The sequence below is a fragment of the Notechis scutatus genome, chromosome 13, assembly GCF_049901735.1.
Source record: "Notechis scutatus isolate UNSWTSFEM ecotype Mainland chromosome 13, rNotScu1.2, whole genome shotgun sequence".
Lineage (NCBI taxonomy): Eukaryota > Metazoa > Chordata > Lepidosauria > Squamata > Elapidae > Notechis > Notechis scutatus.
In genome coordinates, this window is record NC_142021.1 from 13,662,399 (window position 1) to 13,675,460 (window position 13,062).

The 13,062-nt window shown below is 47.3% G+C and overlaps 1 protein-coding gene across 4 annotated transcripts; it reads left to right on the plus strand.

Annotated features, from left to right (window-relative positions):
- The first annotated feature begins 4,963 nt into the window (after positions 1-4,963).
- LOC113429020 (transmembrane protein 17B-like) lies at positions 4,964-12,693 on the plus strand. 4 transcript variants are annotated; one of them, XR_015745294.1, is made up of 5 exons: positions 4,964-5,083; positions 6,235-6,338; positions 6,558-6,671; positions 10,034-10,717; positions 12,609-12,693. XR_015745294.1 is itself a non-coding variant. In XM_087943095.1 (5 exons), exons 1-5 carry the CDS (start codon positions 5,062-5,064, stop codon positions 12,616-12,618), a joined length of 330 nt encoding a protein of 109 aa, XP_087799221.1. In that variant the 5' UTR covers positions 4,964-5,061; the 3' UTR covers positions 12,619-12,693. The 4 variants fall into 4 exon arrangements, 2 of the variants coding, with proteins under 2 accessions (XP_087799221.1, XP_026547323.2); XR_015745293.1 differs by lacking the exon at positions 12,609-12,693 and adding an exon at positions 10,811-11,164 and having other exon boundaries at positions 10,034-10,771; XM_087943095.1 differs by having other exon boundaries at positions 10,638-10,717.
- Positions 12,694-13,062: the final 369 nt, after the last annotated feature.

Genomic DNA, 13,062 nt, shown 5'->3' on the forward strand with positions numbered 1-13,062 from the left:
ATCTATCTATCTATCTATATATGGCATTCAGCTTTGTTCGGGTATTTTCCCACGTCATTGTAGTTGTGCTTTTAAAGTTGTAGCAACGTTTCGGCAGAATCTCATCTGCCATCATCAGGCTTCTGTATAGTGTTCATTAGATGAACACTATACAGAAGCCTGATGATGGCAGATGAGATTCTGCCAAACGTTGCTACAACTTTAAAAGCACAACTACAATGATGTGGGAAAATACCCAACAAAGCTGAATGCCATACATGTAAGTACCATAAAAACTTAAGAATACATACATACATACATACATACATACATACATACATACATACATACATACATACATATATACATATATACATATATACATATATACATATATACATATATACATATATACTATATATACATATATATATATATATATATATATATATATATATATATATATATATATATATATATATATATATATATATATTCTCTCTCTCTCTCTCTCAATCATCTTTCTCTCTCCAATCCATTAGTAATATAGCATATATACATCTATCTATCTATCTATCTATCTATCTATCTATCTATCTATCTATCTATCTATCTATCTATCTATCTATCTATCTATCTATCATCTATCATCTATCTATCTATCTATCTATCTATCTATCTATCTATCTATCTATCTATCTCTCTATCTCTCATCTATCTATCTATCATCTATCTCTCTAATCTATCTATCTATCATCTATCTATCTATCTATCTATCTATCTATCTATCTATCTATCTATCTATCATCTATCATCTTGGCTATGAATTGAAAGTACACTGGCCTTTTAATGAAACCCAGCTTAAGTTTTGTTCTGTTCTTTCCCCCTTTTGTCGGAATGCAGCCTTTTTGTCTGGAAAGGCCAAATCCAACCCCAGGCAGAAAATGTTTTCATCCCCCCCCCCCCGTGATTGATTCATAAATCTACACGGGGGAAACTGAGTCATCCTGCATTCCTACCCACATTAGTGAAATTGTTACGGTGCAACTTGAAGCTCCAGCTGGGTTTTAACGTGTGATGCACAGAGCTTGAATTGCACCCTTCGAGGCCACTCTCTTTCCTTTTTATGCTACAGTTAATCCTCGATTTACAACCCTTCATTTAGCGACTGTTCAAAAGGCCCTGAAAAATAGTAACTTACAACAAGTCCTGGCATGTATGGCTATTGCAGCATTCCCACGGTCATTGTATTCAAAATCGCATGCTTAGCAACTGGCATGTATTTTCGAGGGTTGCAGAGTCCCAGGGTCACAATTTTGTGACGTTCCCAGCCGACTTCCAACACCCAAAGTCAAGGGAGGGAAAACCAGTTTCACTTAATGACCAGTTTCCTTTAATTCACTTAACTGCAGTGATTCACTTAACAGCGGTGGTGAAAAAAGGTCATGAAATTGGGAGCAACTCGTTCAGCAACAGAAATTCTGGTCCCAATGGCGGTCGTAATTTGAGGACTCCCTGTACACCCTTTGGACCCCTCCCCCCGCCCCCCGGTGGCTCCCCATCCCAGGTGCACAAGTAAGAGGGCGGTTGGGCTGGCCTAACATGGTCTCTCCCTGCATCCCATCACAATCTCCCCACTTTTTAAAAATGTTCTTAATAAACCGAATATATGCCATGCCTCTGTGTTATGCTGGTCTCCAGTGCTTCGCTCTTGGTGGAAGAAATGTGGCACTCACCGTGGTCTAAAGCAGTGGTGGTATTCAACAGGTTCTGGCCAGTTCTGGAGATCTGGTAACGGAAATTTTGAGTAGTCCGGAGAACCGGCCAATGCCCCCTCTGACTGGCCCCGCCAACCCCATCTCTTCTCTGCCTCCCATTGAGTCCCGGCTGATTGGCTGGGTCTCCTTCGGTTGCCCTGCCCAGGAGAACGGAGCTGGAAAGCAGGTTAGTGGGGTGGGGAGGGAAGGGGTATCTTGCAATATCCTTCCCTGCCACGCCCACCAAGCCACACCCACCAAGCCACACCCAAGTCACCAAGCCACGCCCACGGAACACCATGCCCATCAAGCCACACCCACAGCTGATCAGCTGGGTCTTCTTTGGTTGCCCTGCCCAGGAGAACGGAGCTGGAAAGCAGGTTAGTGGGGTGGGGAGGAAAGGGGTATCTTGCAATCTCCTTCCCCTGCCACGCCCACCAAGCCACGCCCACCAAGCCACACCCAAGTCACCAAGCCACGCCCACGGAACACCATGCCCATCAAGCCACACCCACAGCTGATCAGCTGGGTCTTCTTTGGTTGCCCTGCCCAGGAGAAGGGAGCTGGAAAGCAGGTTAGTGGGGTGGGGAGGGAATGGGGAAGTTGCAGTATCCTTCCCCTGCCACGCCCACCAAGCCACACCCACAGAACCGGTAGTAAAACAATTTGAATCCCACCACTGGTCTAAAGGGGGCAGGAAACTGGGAAGGGAAAGAGGAGGCACTTGCAGGCCAGCCACACTCACCTGGACCCTAAGGCAGGTGCCAGTCTGCTCCATGGAGCTGAACGTTCACCGAGGAGAAAGGCTGAACATCCGGGGAGAGGAGGAAGGCGTCTTCCACTCCTGTTGGGCTACAGCTTCCATCATGTCTTGCATTCCTGGCTGAAAACGTGTTAGGTTGGGAAATGGGAGATGTAGTCCAAGAGTAAACTTCCTCCTGGCCTCTGGCTGCTTCCCAGCATGTGGATACTCTAGCAATGGCCCTTAGACTTATAGACTGCTTCACAGGGCTTTCCAGGCCTCTCTAAGCGGTTTCCAGAGTCAGCCTCTGGCCCCCAACCATCTGGGTCCTCATGTGACTCCCCTCGGAAGGACAGAAGGCTGAGTCAACCTGGAGCCTGGTGAGATTTTGAACTGGCAAATTGCAGGCAGCTGGCAGGCAGCAGAAGTAGCCTTGCAGTACTGCATGCACTCTAACCATTGCACACCATGGATGGATGGATGGATGGATGGATGGATGGATGGAAGGAAGGAAGGAAGGAAGGAAGGAAGGAAGGAAGGAAGGAAGGGGAAAAGGAAGAGCAATAGCACTAGCCCTTAGACTTCTATTCTGCTTCACAGGGCTTTCCAGGCCTCTCTAAGCGGTTTCCAGAGTCAGCCTCTGGCCCCCCAACAATCTGGGTCCTCATTTTACCCCCCTCGGAAGGATGGAAGGTGGATCGAACTGCTGGCAGTCAGCAGAATTAGCCTGCAAATTAGCTTGCATTCTAACCACAGGGAGGAGGGGAGGGAGGGAGGAAGGAAGGAGAAAAGGAATAGCAATAGCTGTTGTTTGCCTGTATTTATTTTACTAAACAGAACAGAGAAAAGAAAACATTAGGGGGGAACACCCTGTGTACACAGCATGTAAAGTTTTGCACACATTTTTCATATGGTGATCGTACATCAGTATGATGGTCAGCACATGAACTGCACCTGCGCATAAAGCAGAGGCGCTTTGGAAACTTGGTTTAAATGGGGCCACCATCTTGATGGTGGAGTCCCCTGCGTCTCGTGCATACATTCAGACCTCTGAGTAACTGGGAGCCATCCGCGTGGCTGTCCGACTGGAAGGTCTCCAACCCTAATCTCAACCTGAACTCTACTTATGGCTAAAAGGTTTCTCTTTTGATATGGGAAAGCACAATGTATTTTCAAGAGCGCTTTCCGAAAACAGAAGAGGAGTGGCAGAAGCAAGGCTGCTGCCAAAGACGGACAGCAGGCATCACAAAGCAGCAATTCATGCAGCTGCTTTAAATGGTTTCACTGCCAAGACAGATGAGAGCTGAGCTGGAAGGACAGAGCATGTGATGCTGGGAAGTCCCTTTGCACATCTCACCTCTGCAAGCACTGGCTGGGGAATTCTGGGAGTTGGGAGTCCCCAAAGTCTTAAAGCTGCCAAGTTTGGAGACCCCTGGCATAGACTGAAGAGCTCTAGGATCACCGGCCCCTCCAGCAGCTGAATCAGAGGAGGAGGAGGAGGCGTGGGAGTCGGGGTCAGCATCAGGGCAACCTGAGAACTCCGAGGGGGAAGAGGGAATGGAGCTGGCAGAGAGAGAGAGATAGGCGGAGCCTGGGCTGTCCGTCAGCCCTCAGATGGCCAGTCAACAGCCCCCAGGTCTGGAGGTGGCTGATGAGGAAGAGGAGGAACAGCTGGGTCCAGTGCCTGATGTGTGGGTGCACAGAAGGCAGAGGAGAGGAGAGCAGTGGAAGTATATGGGCCAAAAGAGCCACCGCTGCTGCTAGTGAAGCCCCACCCTAGCTCTGGGGATAAAAGGCAGCGGGGAGACAACTCTTCGCTCAGACAACTCTTCCTCTTCCAGCCTGAGAGAGGGAGACTTTTGCCGGGGCTGCCGGCACTCCTAAGAAAGGAATCTTTGGAGTTCCCGCCAGAGGGTTGGTCGTGCTTGGGGACCTGGGTCAGAACAGACCCCTTGTCTGTGCTCTAAAGGAAGGGCTGCAACGAGTGGTGGGATTCTACCAGTTTCCCTACCTATCACGCCTGTGTGCGCGTGCACACCTAACATGCACACGCAGCTTTCCAAGCACCAGCTGAGGCTCTGCCGTGCCAGTCAGCTGAGGGGAGAAAGAAGAGAAAAGCGCAGGGGTGGGAGGGCCGATCCTGAGCTTTCCTCTCCTTTCTCCTCTCAGCTGACTGTTGGAGCTTTACTTATTTGTTTATTTTACTACCGGTTTGGTTGAACCGAGCCAAACCGGTAGCATTTCCCCAGTGGTTGCCACAGGACAGAGAGAGAGATGGGGGCTTTGCAATCTGGCAACGTCAGCCATTGTCATGTTCTCATCCTTCCTACCTTCTATTTTGAGCACCGCTAGATTAGCCCAGAGCCCTGGCTTGAAGGACAGTTGGGGACATCATCAGCCTGGCCTGATAATGTGATTAAGCACAACTACCACATGTCTCATGTGATCCGGCTGGGGATGGGGGAGGGGGACAGGAGAGGATGAGGGCTGCCACTTGCCCCTGGATCTCTGGAAGGCTTGGTGACTTTTGGTCTCTCTCTCTCTCTCTCTCTCTCCAGCCACGTCTAGACCTAGGACAGCAGCATGGCTGAGGGCTACCAGCTAGGTATCTGGGATGGAGGGTGGGAGTACAGCACAGGAGGGTCTCACACATACCCCCACCCTCATTTGCAAGGAGGACCAGTCTGCCCTCCCTTCCCAATGCTGAAGCCAACAAGGTCAGAAAGGCTGGATGGTTGGGTTGAGATGGTTGGGTGAGGGTTCAAGGCTGTAAAGCAGGATTGGGGAACCTTGGCCCTTTATGACTTGTGGACTTCAACTCCCAGAATTCCTGAGCCAGCCAGGTTCCCCACCCCCACTGCTGTAGGGGGTCTCAAAAGCATCCAAATCACGAATGGCCGTAAAACAGGGGTCTCCAACCTTGGGCACTTTAAGACTTGTGGACTTGAACTCATGGCACATCTGCTGGTCCCCAAGGCCTCCTGGGGGCCCTCAGTGGGGGCTCTGGATCAAAGGGATGTGAAGGGAAGGCCTCTGCTCTTTTGGCTTGGAACTGATTGCACATGTGGGTCCTAAGACAGAAACCCACCTGGGACACCTGTCTTGTGGAGATCCCACCAAATGCTCAAAAATGTACTCAACCCCACCCATGCATTTGATGGAATTTGAGACGATATGGCGACCTGAAATAGCAGAACATCAGGAAAAACCTGTCAAGAGTAAAAGCAGCTTGATGGTGGCTCAGACCCCAAAGAGGGGCTCCTTCCTTGGGGGTCCCAAAGGGGCTTTTTCAGGAGGCAACTGGACTTTTTTCTTTTGAAGATGTTTCACTTCTCACCCAAGAAGCTTCTTCAGCTCTGACAGGGCGGTGGGGAATGGAATGGAAGGGTTTATAAAGAAAATTCAAGAATTCTTTCTCCAAAAGCAAAAACAGGAAAGTCCAGTTTGCCTCCTGAAAAAGCCCCTTTGGGACAACCGTGGCCTGGATGATGGAGAATCTCTACGGACTTCCTTGGATGTGTTCAAGGTGGGGGGGGGGCTTTGATTTGGATCCCTGTCCTGAACCTGAAGGCAAAAGGCTTCTTCCGCTCCCGTATTCAGAGGTCTCCAAACTTGGCCACTTTAAGACTAGTGGACTTCAACTCCCAGAATTCTCCAGCCAGTGGGATCCCTGTTCTAGGATTTAAAGACCCGTCACAAAACCAAAAACAAGAAGGAAAGCGGTTTTTCACTGCACTTTTCTTCTGTCCCCTGAAGGCCACACGGCGCTCTCCAGCCTGCCCCTTCAGATGCTGCTCTATTTCAACGTCATCTTCCTTCCCTTCTGGTGTCTGTCGGAGGCAATTATGCTGGAGCTGAAGGTAAAGGGCCCTGGGGCAGCTGCAGAGGGGAACTTCGTCCCCTGCTTGGGATGGTGGGAGGGAGGTTTTCCAGTCTGTGGCGTGGCTGGAGCCTGGGGCTTATAGTTGGAGAAATCCTTGGGCTGGATAAGCCTCTGAAGAGGGGCAGGAGGGACAGGAGGAGCATGGCAGGAGGGGCCCATTGGAAAAGACCCCCCATCTCTTTTTATGTCACTGCAGTTTAGCTTGCTGTCCCTTTACTACCAATGCTTGTTGGTTGCTGCGTATGTGACAATTGTCGGAGCAGAATCGGCCCGCCTCTTCCTTGGATACATTGGGAATTTGCAAGAAAAGGTAAGGAATGACAGGAGACTCAGCTGCTCTGCTTAGCTTTCTTTTTAAACACAAGATTCTCACGGCGGGCACAACTCATACATGGGAAATCATGAGATGCCATGGATCCTGTGGTGATGGTGATGGTGGGGGAGGAAGGCAAAAGTCCAGATGGTGTCCACAACCATGCCATCCTCTAGGGCACATACAAAAGAGCAAGGCCGCCATCTTGGCCCTTGTGACTCCCTTCCTATGAAGACTCCCGATGGACCTCATTCCTTCAGAGCCACAGAATGAGATCTGGACTTCTAGTGTTCTGACCCAGGCTTCGTCAAACGTACTTAAATACAAACTTATTTTAAAAGCAAAACCTATTTTATTGCAACGCTGGGAATTACTTGCATTCCCAGCCACAGCCAATTAAACACAGTTCCCCAGGATAAGCCCACGCTTGTCAGTGCTGTGGAATGCTGCCAAAAACAGAAGTCTTCAAAGTAATTAGAACAGAACCCACCCCCGAAGTATCAGAAAAAAACCGACCAGAGTACGCAGAGCTTCAAGGATTCAGAATCTAATTGAACTGCTTTGCTTCCTGCAAAGTTTTAGTCATTGTGGTCTGACTTTTATCCCTTATGGGAGGGGCAATCACCTCCCAGCCTTACTTCCGAGTTGCCCCTGCTGCTTCAGCTGCTCTCGCCTTCTGGAAGCTCTGTGCACACGCGCACTGGGAACAGGCTCCCTTGGGTCCTCTGCTTCGCTGCTGCCAGACTCCGGAGGCTCCAGAGGCAGCACCCCACTCCCAGATGGTCCTGCCCACATCCCTGCATCGGACACAGGACCCTCATCTAAGTCCTCTTCAGATTCCCTGAGTGGTTCCCTTTCTTCCCCACTGTCTGACTCCACTGCCGCCTGCAGGCGAACCACAACATCTAGGGTGATCATTTGCTTAAATTACTCTCCAAAAATTGAAATAAGGAGGGGGGGGGGAATAGAGGAGAGGTTTATCAAGATGTTTATCAAGGTGCCTTTCTGGAATCTATTATCCAAACTGAAATATCTTGCCACTGAGAGACTAAAGGAACTTCTCTAAAGGTGCATCTGAATAGCAACAGCAATAGCACTTAAGACTTATATACCGGTTCACAGTGCTTTACAGCCTCTCTAAGCGGTTTACAATATCAGCATTGTAAACATTGAGCCAGTCAGGATCGAACTATTGGCAGTGGGCAGAGATTGCTTGCAATACTGCATTCTAACCACTATGCCCCATGGAAGGAAGGAAGGAAGGGAAGGAGGGAGGGAGGGAGGGAGGGAGGGAGGGAGGAAGAGCAATAGCAAATAGCCGTTAGACTTATATGCCACTTCACAGTGCTTTTACCACCCTAAGTGGTTTACAGAGTCAGCCTCTTGCCCCCAACAATCTGGGTCCTCATTTTTACCACCTCGGAAGGATGGAAAGCTGAGTCAATCTTGAGCCCAATGGGATTTGAACTCCTGGCAGTCAGCAGAATGAGCCTGCGATGCTGCATTCTGTGGCTCTCTGGACCTGCTCAAGAAGGGCATCTACAGAACTTGGCCAAAAATGTTGAAGGGGACAACCGTAGTGATATGATTGAAGCTGTTGTTTGTATGCATCATTCGTGTGGCACACATGCACACAACTCCCAAACTGAACTCTGCAGTCATGGACCTCATCTTAACCTTTTTAACCACCTACCCAATAGCAGAGCAGATAAAATTGGAATTGGAAAGGATGCCCAGCATTGTGGGAAGGCAGCAAACAGTGTGGAGGCCTCGGTTGCTAAGGGGAGAAAGAGACAGTGCATCTCCTTCAGTGGTTTTCCTTCTTCTGCAGACTTTTTATGAAAGATGAGGAGGGAGTGTGGGCATTTCTCTGTTAGAGTTGTGAATCATTTATCAATGTCGAAACAGATGCAACATTCCACATTTGCCAGTGGGTGTTTCCTGCAACCCCGATTTGCTGTTTTGAGTATCAATTTTGCTCTCAGAAGACAAGTCCTTGGAGAGAGCAGGTGCCTCTTGATTCTGGCTCATTCACTATAGGACAGCCTTGAATGTCAATCCAGTTGTGGATAAATTTAGACATTATCGCTAAATATCTTCCACCGAAATTGAAGAGTCTGGGGTCCCTGCAGCTGCAGCCCTGAAAGAGAAGTTGTTGTAGGGCTCATGTTGAGGCATTCCCCATTAGGAGAATGAGTCCACTCAGGGAAACATAGTGAGAGTGGTGTTGCATAACACACAACCAGCATACAGATACACTAAATAGTAAAATGTTAAGTTTTTACTTCCAGTAAACGGGTAAACAAAGTCCAACAAACAGTCCAAATCATACACAGTTAAAGCAGTTAGTATTCAAAACAATCAGTCCAGGGATAATCCAAAAACGAAGTCCTTTTCTTTATCAGTATCATAAACAAAGTTCAGTAAACGGAGTTTGTGAACAGTTGCAAGACTCACAGCAATTCAAGCAGAATGACGTTCAGGCAAAAGGCAAAAAGGAAATGCAAAGAAGAACAAACCAGGTTTCTGGCTCCATCTTATGGCCATTGGAGGAACCTCAGCCAATCACAATTACAACATTCTCTTAAAGATACAACAGTATTAAATGACTATCCTGGCTTATATATTGCCAACCCAACTGTTAGGTGACTATCATTCCTAACAGCTCTCATATAGAGTGGAGTTTCAATTGTTGGGCAAGGCTGCCCTCTGACCTTTTCAGATCCTTCCTGTGGATACACCTGAGCAGGTGTCAAATATCAAATATCTGGTGAGTTTTCAAAACACATTCAATTAATCTAAAATATTGAGGCAGAGAAGAGCATTAAGAGGAACAGTTTTGGTTTTCAAGGATGCCCAGAGGCTTCTGAGATTTGGTTGAAATTCATGATGAATTTAGGGGCCAAGTGTCAGTTCCAAGTAATACACCCACGGTGAACAAAATTTCGAGGCAGGTAGATTCCTCAAAGAATAGTTTTATTTGGATATATCATATTGGCAGAATTCTGAGGAAAACCAACTCTGAAGGTTCCCAGAGTTTTCATCTAATTAAAAGTCCCCCCCCCTTCCAAACAGTCACATGATCCAATCAAGGTGCCATCTGGTTGCCTGGTGACATCACCCCTCCTCCCTCTGATCAGATTTAAGAATGTCCTTGGTTCCCAAGAGAAAATATTTTGTTTTGACCACAAAAGCCCAGCTATCTCTATTCCCCCACTCTCTATCCCTTAGCTCCGGTGTGGCAACACTAAAGCTCCAAGATGGCTTTGGTGAGGTCAGCTTCAGGGTTGACACCAGGTTAGTCTCTTGAAAGGTAAGCACTGCATGGAACCATCCCCCCTCCCCCTTGGCTCCCACAGGTTCCAGAGCTGGCTGGATTCCTCCTCCTGTCTTTCGTCATTGAGATGCCCGTCTTGCTGTTCATCCTGACGGACCATCAGGTGATCCAGATGCCTCTGGAAATGGCGGTGCATGGTATCCTCCTCTGCTTCCTCACCTCGGAGATCATGGCCGCTTCCTTTGCCCTCAAAGAAATGGCCAAGTACCTGGCCAGGCAGTTCTACCTGATGCAGTTTGAAGGGCTCTCGGGCAGAGTTAGGCACCAGGAGTTCTGTGTGGGGGAACCATCAACATGCCCCAGTTACAGGGCAAGAGGCACTAACCACCCACTTCCTGCAAGACAGAGGAGTCCTTGCCAAAATTAAAAATGACTTTGGGCCAGGGGTGGGGTAACGTCTGTTCCTCTCAAGTTTCTTTTCTGGTAAAGTCTGTTCGTTTTGGTTTTGCTGGCTTTTCATTTCTGCAAGCCCAACATTTGGGGTTCTCCCAACTTCCCATGTCTCCAAATGCATTGAGGATAGTTCCTGGATCTTGAGGTTTCTCAAAAGCTCACTTTAAATTTCTGGTGGCTTTAACCCTCCTGTTTCCCGTTTTCACTTATTCTAAACGTCCCTTATTTTCCAGGATCTGGGGAAGGGCAGTGGGGCAAGGGATTCTTCCCCCAACTATAGGGAGCCCCCTCTGAAAAATCTGTGCCTGGCTCTGTATCCTGCATTTAATATTTCCAGTTTACTACACATTTGAAATAATTATGGGCTGTGCTGGGTGTGTGTGGGGGGGTGGGGGTGGGGGTTAAGACCCAAAAGACCAGAAGAGAGACCAGGGTGCTGGGCCCCCCAAAAGCATAGCAGCCTGTGGAGTGGTGGGTTACACATAGAACACCCCCCCCCCCCCGTGTCTATGTGATCCCCAGATGGCAGCCTGGATATGGGTAGCAAGGCTGAATGCCTACCTGAGGGAGGCTTCCTGCCTCATTATGGGGGCTCTTTGGGATAGTTTTAATTAATAGAGGCCTCTCCCCCACCTCAGCAGGACGCCTGCTGCCCCACGGCCTCTGTTCTCAGCCCCTGGACCCTCCCAAGACAACAGAGAACAAAGCTTAGGCAGATACCATGCTTGGAGGCCACCCTCAGCCTGTGCTGGAGCTGGGAGAGAAAGACAACGTTGTGAAACTGTTAAGCCACGTGTGGCCATGTACACTTAAAACTCCCACTTGCTTTGGAGAGGCAACATAATTGGTCAACACAAAAAAGCAAACTTCCCCCAGGTTTTATTAATACATGCTTTTAGTTGTTGTTTATTTTTTTGTGATAGGTTGCTCGCAAGACAGAGCCATGGCTCACACTTGGCTCAAAATTTCTGGGATGTCCAGAGATGAGATGAGATGAGATGCCTAGAAATCAGTGGAATGTCAGTAAAATCCTCTAATTTCTGCTCCCTGGTGGGGTTCCCATCCTGCATTCATATGGGGAAACCACATTCATCCCTTTTATGAAATTGCCTTCCTGCTATATTATAAAAAATCAATTAATAAAAAAGAGACTTTGCATAAAATCATCTAAGGGCAATTAAAACATACAAAACAATAAACCAGAAGGAAGTGGCAATACTGCCAGAATCTGACTGCTAGTTCAAGAGAATCTTCAGCACCCTCACAGATTTTTTTTTCAAGAACATACAGAGTTATACCAAAAGGTGGATTTAGTAAACAACTATATTTTAGCCTAGTGTGCTTAGCTGACATTTTGGTATGCAACATAAATGAAGATTAATTTGAATAATTCCCCAAGCTAACAGTAAGTTAACCATGGATAAGCATGATGGAGGCTTCCAATTATTTTTCCTATTTTGGAAGAACACATTTTAGACATGTTGGTCTTCTCATCCTTTTCCTGTGATATAATTTACAATTTATTCTACCTGTTCAAAGACACCTGTGGCAACTTTTCTATTTGTCCTTAGAGCCAATTTGTTCTGTTTTAGCTATGGCCTGATCTGATAACTTGTGTGGAGGTTACACTTTAGAACCAAAAGCAGACAATGATACTGGAATCCAGGCCTCCAGATTAAAGAGCTGTGACTATTTTAGACTCTCCTTGAATGCAACCAGTGAAGTGGGGTCTGCCATTTATTTATACATATTAAAGTTGTCACCCTTCTCACCACGAGATGGTCATCATGTATTTTCATTCCCACATCCTTAGTAAGCTTCTACTCTGGTGTCACGAGTCTCAAAGTGTCCATGGACATCTCCCTTGGTGGCCTCCATGCTGGTTGCTTGTGACTAATTTAGTATTTTTAAAGAAGGAAAGAAGATCTGTTGCAAAGCAAAACATTGGTCTTTAGCATCATCATCATCATCGAGAAAAATACCTCTGGCCCACAAAGTCTTCTTCAGAAATAAGTACGTGTTAAGAGAATTTGCAGGCCCGGGTCAAAAAGACAAGGCAGAGGTCATGAGGGAACAATGGGATGGAAGCCCAGCTTTTTTTCCTCTTTTTTCCTTGCAAGACACATTAAAAAGGGGTGGATCTTTGAACAGTCATTATCACCATCTTTTCTGTTCATTTTCTTGACATCCCCCTCCCTACCCAGATATCCCTGATAGGTGCTCACCTGCACATAAATCTGTCTGGTAGTGATCAGAGGAAACTTGGAGGGTCCAACTTTAGTTTGCTTTTTACTGAATTATCTGTGGTCACATAATGTAGGAGTCCCCTAATAAGCAAGAGCGATTTTGAACTAGTATGTTGCATTAAGCCAGTAAACACGACAATATACACTGCTCAAAAAAATAAAGGGAACACTTAAACAACACAATGTAACTCCAAGTCAATCACACTTCTGTGAAATCAAACTGTCCACTTAGGTAGCAACACTGATTGACAATGAATTTCACATGCTGTTGTGCAAATGGAATAGACAACAGGTGGAAAGCAGAGGCAGTTAGCAAGACATCCCCAATAAAGGAGTGGTTCTGCAGGTGGTGACCACAGACCACTTCTCAGGTCCTATGCTTTCTGGCTGATGGTTTGGTCACTTTTGAATG

Bases quoted from the DNA above. Each gene is read 5' to 3' on its own strand.
- LOC113429020 (XM_026691538.2), top strand. From the start codon at position 5,062: ATGGCTGAGGGCTACCAGCTAG. The intron at 5,084-6,234 runs GTATCTGGGATG...TGTCCCCTGAAG, and splicing joins GGCTGAGGGCTACCAGCTAG to GCCACACGGCGCTCTCCAGC. The intron at 6,339-6,557 runs GTAAAGGGCCCT...ATGTCACTGCAG, and splicing joins CAATTATGCTGGAGCTGAAG to TTTAGCTTGCTGTCCCTTTA.